The following is a 7655-nucleotide window of genomic DNA, read 5'->3' as shown; positions in this document are numbered from 1 at the left end:
CCGAAACGAGCGGGGCCGAGCCGGGATCGAGATTGAGCCGAGCGGGGCCGAAGCTGAGCCGAGCGAGGCCGAAGCGGAGCCGAGCGGGGCCGAGCGAGTGCGATGGCGGCGACGCCGCCGCCCAAGCCTTGGGAGTCGCGGCGGCTGCCGGGCACCGCGACCGCCTTCCAGTGAGTGCGGGCGTCCCTCCCCGGGTGTCCCCGCCGCGGGGCCGTGGGGGTTCCCCCCCTCAGGCCGGCCGGGCCCGCTCCCCTGGGGCGGGCTCAAAGGTCGGGCCCGGCCGGGGCCGCCCCGCACCGTGAGAGGCTTGTCCCGGGCGGGGAGGGGCGGGCTCGGCGTGAGGGGCTTCGGGCTCAAACCCCGCTGGTGGCAGAGGGAAGCTGCGTGTGCGGTGTGGGGAGGAGAAAGCCGTGTTGTCACCGGGGGGGTAGAGTGAGTTCACAGTCCGTTCTTTGGAGGATTAAAAGTCCTTTCCTGGGGACAGTCGCAGGAAAGGACTTCCGTGGGGGCACTCGCAGCCCCTTCCGTGGGGGCACTCGCAGCCCCTTCCGTGGGGGCACTCGCAGCCCCTTCCGTGGGGGCACTCGCAGCCCCATCCCTGGGGGCACTCGCAGCCCTTTCCTGGGGCTGTGCAGCTCTGTGAGCTCCCGAGCCTCTGCAGGACGGGGGGAGCTGCGTGTCAGCGCCAGGAGTTGGAAGAGATCCCTGTGTGTTGTCAGCCCCGTCTGCGTGTTCCCGGCTTCTGGGAGCTCTCCCGGAAAATCCAACCTGTGGAGAAGGATGCACAAAACGGGCTTGTGAACTACTCCTTTTTTATGGGAAGCCAAGGAAGGCTCGCTGAATACTCGTCTTGTTTTTCTCTTGGTGCTGGTGATTGCAGTCGGAGGGAGCTGAAACTGGGCAAAAGGTTGGCCCAGCACTAAACATTGAGCAGAAACTTCGCTGTGCTCTCTGCAGCGTGCTGAGCCAGCAGTTTGGTGGTGTTAGTTTTTCATTCTGGGTTTATTTACCCCATTTTAAACGGCTTCAAGCAGCTTTGAAATGGGGCGTCCCAAGTTGTCTAAAGGACAGAGGACTGTAGTGTGACTTACTGAGTTACAGTAGCTTTGTTTGCTGGGGTAATAACTTATTTTTCCTCCTGTTTTCAACTGCTGAGAGGGTTACAGTCTGTGGTGGAAAAAGCAACCCTGTAAAGATACAAATATTATTCTTTGCTGTGGAAACCTGTAAGTTTTGCTGAGAGGAAGCTGTTCCCTACCTTGTATGGAAATAATACAGCAAGCAGCAGCTCCTTAGCAATTCCAGCTTGACTTCCTTCTTTTTTTTTCTGGACTTCAGAAGTGGGAAGTTGTGGGACAAGGCAGTAAACATTGGAAATAAAACGTTTGACTTTTAGGCTGATAGTGTGTGAATGAAACACATATATTTTTATTGAACTGGCAGAAGTTGGACAAAAAGCTGCTTGAAAGAATTCAAATGCCAGTCAAGTACTTCCAGAGTTTTATTACAAAGGGCACTGATAAAATGATTTAAACTAATATGCATGCAAAGAAAAAAAAAAACCATTAAATTAAGACCTCTCTCTGCCAACATTTCTCAGTAGTAGATTTAACCCCTTGACAATCTGCACACAGATAATCAGGTAGTTTGGGTAGAGAGGGAAATTGGGGACCCCAAAGCCCCTGCACATATTGTTGCACTTGGATTCCCAGTTATGTCATGCCATCCTTTAAGAGTGGATTCAGAGGAGCTCTCAAGCTTTCTTCCTGCTGTATCATTAGCTCATCATGTAGAAGAGCTGGGAACAAGGGTTGGAAATGAAGCTTTCAGATTGGAAAGTTCATAAAAGTTTGTGTTAGGGGCTTTCATGCGCAGAAGAATGACGTGGGTGTTAGAGCAGCAGGTTTGATGGCTCTGGATTGTGTTTTTCATGGGTTGATACCTTAAATACACAGTAAATAGGCAGAGGTTTTCCATGTTTACATTCCAGTTCCATGTTTACACTGGATAACTGATTTTGGGGGATTTATCCCCCTGAAGGATCTGTGTTTCCTATCCAGATCTTTTACTTCCAGCAAACACTGGAACTGTTCAATGTACTGAGTGTTGGGCTCCCAGGTTCCCTGTCCCCACACTGCTGAAACTCTCTCTGGTGTTTGGAGTTAGTGGAGAGGAAAAACCTAAACTCTGGGTGCTGATCTTGGTTATCTGACTTTGTTTAGGTCTGCTGACTTGGGTGACAACCTGCTGACCAGGCCCGGCCAGCCCACGGTGGCACGAATCCCCCCACCCATTTTGCCAAGACCATCCCAGCAGACGGCGAGCAGCAGCCTGAGCACTTTCAGGCCAGCCTACAGCAGCTCCTTTTCCCCAGGCTATGGCTCCTATGGCACCTCTTTCTATGGAAGCTACAGTCCCTACAGCTATGGCTACGGGGGGCTGGGCTATAACCGCTTCTGTGCCGAGGGCATTCCCCCCAGCAGGTTTGTGCAGCAGGCTGAGGAGAGCAGCAGAGGCGCCTTCCAGTCCATCGAGAGCATCGTGCACGCCTTCGCCTCCGTCAGCATGATGATGGATGCCACCTTCTCCGCTGTCTACAACAGCTTCAGGGCCGTGCTGGATGTGGCCAACCACTTCTCCCGCCTCAAAATCCACTTCACCAAGGTGTTCTCAGCTCTTGCCCTGGTGAGAACTATAAGGTACCTCTACCAGCGCCTGCAGCGCCTGCTGGGTCTGCGGCAGGGCTGCGACAACGAGGATCTGTGGGCTGAGAGCGAGGGCAAAGTCGCTCGTGCTGGCCTCGAAGACAAGGTGGCCAACTCTGCGAAATCCTGGCCCATTTTCTTGTTCTTTGCTGTTATATTGGGAGGCCCCTACCTGATCTGGAAGCTGCTTTCTACATACAGTGAGGAAGAAACAGGTAAAGATGACCTGCAGCACCGGAGAAGTGCAGTGTGTATTGTTCCTTTTGTTGTTGCCTGTACGGTGATTAGTCTCACACTACAGCCACAGTAATTAATAGATGCTGGGGCACAGTACTGAATTTTAGGCATGTGATGCAAGTGACAGCCCGCTTAAGTAACCTGTTGTTAAGATGTGGTTTCCTGCTGAAGCTTTCTGTGATTCCAAAATCATGCTTCCTCTCAACTTCTGGTTCCTTCCTATTAGATGTGGCAGTTTGGGTTGGGTGGGACAAGTGTTGGTTGGATTTGCTCCCCAAATCTTGCTTTTCATGTTACTTCTGTCACTTCTCTATTGGAAAAGTTTTAGCAAGGAAGCTGAAGTGTTTTCTTCATTTTCCTTTGAAAAACACACCAAACTTTATAACTCAAAGCAGATAAACCTGTGGTTTTTGTTTGAAAACAGTGTCTAGTAACTGGGCGAGTGGAGAAGATGACCATGTAGTTGGAAGAGCAGAATATGATTTCAATGCTCTCTCAGAAGAAGAAATTTCTTTCCGTGCTGGTGACATGCTAAGATTAGCACCCAAAGGTAAACTTTGGATTTTCTGTTTATTTTCTTATCACATGTGAAGTAAGGTATTGTGCAAGAGTCTGAAAATTGAAACAAAAAGGCCCCCAAACCACCTTATTTGACCAAATTTTTCATCCACACTGAGTTTTACTCCCCGTGAAGCGATTACTTGCATTCTAATGAAACTTACAGAGTAGAATTGTTCTGTTCTGTTAGATTTTCCTGTGACTTGATGCATTTGCATTCTCTTCTTCAGAACAACAACCCAAGATCCGTGGTTGGCTCCTGGCTAGTTATGACGGCCAAACAACAGGACTTGTGCCAGCTAATTACATCAAAATCCTGGGCAAAAGAAGAGGTAGGAGAACAGTGGACCTGGAAAGGATTGCAGAGCAGAGGCCAGCCTTTCCCAGCACAGCTGTCAGAGGAGCCCCTGCTGCTGTGACTTTGGAGGAGCAGGAGGCAGCTTTTGAAACTGTTTTTTCTGGAAGCAGCAAAGTTCCTGTGGCGTCGGACTCCGCTGTGGCTGGAGGAGAGAAGCAGGAGCTCTGATGCACTTTGATCAACAAAGCAAGTGAACTGTGCTTTATTGATACCACTTAGGGCTTGTTGAAAATCTGGTTTGTAGTGGAGCACTGGTGGGTCTGTACCAGTTTTTGCTGCTACTGGCTGGTGAAGGGATGGAGAAATGATTGCTCAAATTTGTGGTATTTATTTTTGACTCACCTAAGGCTGCACGTCAGTGATTCTATCCACCCACCTGGCAGCAACTCTGAGATCTTGAGATAGGAGAAGTGAGGCATTCATAAAAAAGCAAACAAAGGAAAAAAAAAAATAGGGACTGCCATTCTTGCTTAGGAGACAAATTAACACCCAGTCTTCATAGGAGTCTTGAGCCTCTTCAACAGATGTGCAAAGGGAAGATTGATTTCTGTAAGGTGTGCTCCAAAATGTCACCCTCAGAACCATAAAGGAGTAACAGCACATTGTCTCCCCCTAAAAGGAGGGAGAGTTGCAGGAGATGCACACAATGGAGTAGTTAGAAGGTTTAAGTTGCTTTTCATAAGAAGTAGGGTTCCTAAAGAACTTAGCTCTCAGAAAAAAAGGGACTTGGGAGGAAGGGAGGAGAAATAGAGTTTACAAAGGGAGAGCAGTGAGGCATCACCAGTAGTTCCAAGCAGTTTATTAAAAGGACATTGAAATAAAGGGTATTCTGCAGTCAGGCACTCATTAGTTGTTACTCCCTTAATAACTTTGCACCACTCATAGCCATTTTGTGATGTAGCCTGCTGGCTGCCTATCTATCAGCTACCATCTGCATCTCAGCTTATTTCTGTCCTTTATTGATTTTATATGAATGTCAAAATATCTCTCCTGTGTTTTTGAGCTGTAGGAAAGCCTTGAGTTGGGGGAAGCTGAAAGTAATTGGAGCATCAAAGAAAAAGTGACATTTCTTGCTTAATTGTGTCAGTTAGAGAAGGTCTTGGAGTTGGACAAACTTTTCATGCTGCCTTTCAGGTGGTAAATTTTGCATCTGCCCATAAAATTTTAGGGCTCCAGTTTATCAAAAGCCATAAAAATATTGAGACTGTTCAAAGTATTTTCTTCATATGGGTGTTTGAAAATTCTGTCTTGAAATACTGTTTTGGTTTTTTGTTAAATGAAGCAAAGATAATTAAAACTTTTTTTTCCCTTGTAGTATGTATGTATAACATGTTGAACTTCTGAAGGTTATATCAGTGGATTAAATAACTAAGTTTGTCTTAATCATTAAAATAGCTGTTTTATTTTCAAGTTTTCTGAAAATTTAAGTAGGGCACAAGCCTTTTCTTAATTGATTGAGCAGTTTCAGTTTGACCATTCCTACAGGGATCTTCAACACCCATTATGTGTTAAAGCTTTCAGTATTTATACTTTAATGGAATTTGTTTGCCTTGGGTTCTTATAAGTCTGTTCAACACAACAAAACTCTAAAAAAAGGAGCAAAATTTTATTGAGGTAGAGTGGCTGAAAAGACAAATGTTATGCTGGAACCTTGATTTGAAAGTAATCTCTGAATGCCTGTTGTTAATAAATAGAACACGAATTTAAGTGGTTGTGCTCAGGTATTGGGAGATGGTGATTAGAATAATTTATAGTAACTTGTTAGATTTTCAAGTGCAGATGTAAAGGAAAAAGTAGTTAAAGGGCAAATGAAAACCTTGAGGTAAAACAGGACATGTTCCCAAGCCATTGCCCTGTGTACCAGAAAATTATCTGTATTTGAAAATTATATCTGTTGTTGAAATGAAAATAGCAAAACCAATCTGAAATTTAAAATGCAGAGAAACAAAAGGGGGGAGGGGTTTATCATGTGTACAGTTCTGTGTGCAGTGTGTCCCTGGAGGGAATTCATTTACTGTTCTCAGATGTAATTAATGGACTGTCAGCCTCTCCTGTCAGTGAAAGATTTCAGTCAGAGGAAGGGTCTATCAATGAATGAATAAATAAACCCCAATTTTTTTTTGTAAGAGTATCCATTCAGGTAGATTTTTTGGCTTTCTGGCTGTTTTAGTTTTTTGGGGTTTTTTTTTTTTTCTGTTTTCTGGCTCAGAACAAGTTTAGAAGAGAACGCCATGATGCTTGTTGGAATGTTTTAAGTCTTATCTTTAGAAAGTTAAGTTTAATTTCACTTCCAGGTCATACTATTTTGACAGTTCTTTTAGCAGGAAGATAGGTTATTCTTACCTGAGTTGTCTTTATATTTGTTTGACTTAGCCTACAAGTCACTGTCATCATTGTATCTCCTAAATCTCAACAAGAATTTTGGTCCTTTCAATCTTGCAATTACCTTAATTGGAAAAGAAGGCTCTGAGGAATTGAAGTCAGTTATTTAACTCACAATTAATTGTATTGATTGCAGAAGGGTATTAAAGTTCGTTGAAGTGAAATATACACCACAATTTACTGTCTGTTTCTGTCCACGTGGCAGGCTACATTAAAAAGAGCTAAATGAGCCCTGGGTGGAAAGGAAGGCTGGTGGACAGGCTGCTCCAGACTTGCACAGCTTTAGGAAGGGGAGAAGAGCAAAGGGAGCAGGTGTGGCTGCAACAGGAGAGCCTGGAAGAGGAGATCAGACAAGAGAGGTGGCTGAGATACTGCTTAACCTAAGCATTTAGGCAAGCAGCCCTTATTTTGACTTAAATTACCTTTATTTACTTAGAAGTTACCTTTATGTTACTTTTCTGAATTACTTTTATACCTGTAGCAAAGCTAGAAGTCTGTAACAGAGCTTTGACATCTTTCATGTACAATATTAGTTTATTCTTACTTAAATCTTACTGATACAATTTAGTAGATCAACCATATTCTGCTTAAACATGTGAGCTACTGACAAATGCCACTGCTGAGTGTTCTCAGGGTGCACACAGAGCATGAGCATGCACGGGTCAAAGCTTTGTTCAGCTTTCTGAAAAATCAGTTTAAAATCCTCTGTTTGTCTAGTAGAAATAAATTGGCCACTTTGCACAGGTTGAAAACTCTTCCTTGTGTGGAATTAGACTCCATCTGGGATGTTAAGGTTCTTCTGACTTGGTGAAATTTGCTGCTGAGGTAAATACAAAGCAAATGCAGTTTCTTACAAATCTCTTCTGCTGGCAGTGAAAACCTTCCAGAAGAGGTGCAAACTTGGAAACCAGCACAGGGATTTCTTGATAAACCAGTGTAGAAATGCTCTTGTGTGCAATCATAGCAGAGCTGCACTTGTTTTACAAAACATAACACAAGAAGTGATGTTCTTATGTAACTCCTTCCAGATGTTTATCCATGCAGGTGTGGCCCAAGTGTTGAGATTGGTGACCATTTTTGGGCTGTAAAGGCAGGGAGTAATTGTGTGTGTCCACAGGTGGTGAGACACATCCTTTCCTCTTCTCCTCATATCTTGGACTGGTTCCTTTGCAGGGCAGTTTGAAGCAGCTTTGGGCTGATAAATCTGTCCCCTGGCTTCTGTGGCCACTGGAGCTCAGCCTTTCAGCTGCTGGATAATCTCTCCTTGGAACAATTGCACTGGTGTAACTGGTTTGACTGGTAACAGAGGCATGATGTCAGTGCAGGGCACCCCTGGCTCCTTCTTACCTGCTTTGAGCAATTCCCTGAATTTCACAACAGTCACAAATCTATCAGACTCCAGCAAGTGACAGGGA

At 45.2% G+C, this 7655-nt stretch overlaps 1 protein-coding gene across 1 annotated transcript; it reads left to right on the top strand.

Annotated features, from left to right (window-relative positions):
• The first annotated feature begins 3 nt into the window (after window positions 1-3).
• PEX13 (peroxisomal biogenesis factor 13) lies at window positions 4-6408 on the top strand. Its single transcript, XM_030236225.2, has 4 exons — window positions 4-170; window positions 2223-2920; window positions 3367-3492; window positions 3731-6408. Exons 1-4 carry the CDS (start codon window positions 103-105, stop codon window positions 4024-4026), a joined length of 1188 nt encoding a protein of 395 aa, XP_030092085.1. The 5' UTR covers window positions 4-102; the 3' UTR covers window positions 4027-6408.
• Window positions 6409-7655: the final 1247 nt, after the last annotated feature.

This window comes from Serinus canaria, chromosome 3, assembly GCF_022539315.1.
Source record: "Serinus canaria isolate serCan28SL12 chromosome 3, serCan2020, whole genome shotgun sequence".
In the NCBI taxonomy this organism is placed as follows: domain Eukaryota; kingdom Metazoa; phylum Chordata; class Aves; order Passeriformes; family Fringillidae; genus Serinus; species Serinus canaria.
This window is presented reverse-complemented; position numbering and strand designations above follow the sequence as displayed.

Excerpts from the sequence above, each read along its gene's own strand:
- PEX13 (XM_030236225.2), top strand. The coding sequence starts at position 103 with ATGGCGGCGACGCCGCCGCCCAAGCCTTGGGAGTCGCGGCGGCTGCCG. Across the intron at positions 2,921-3,366 it reads ATACAGTGAGGAAGAAACAG|TGTCTAGTAACTGGGCGAGT; the intron begins GTAAAGATGACC and ends GTTTGAAAACAG. Across the intron at positions 3,493-3,730 it reads GCTAAGATTAGCACCCAAAG|AACAACAACCCAAGATCCGT; the intron begins GTAAACTTTGGA and ends TCTCTTCTTCAG.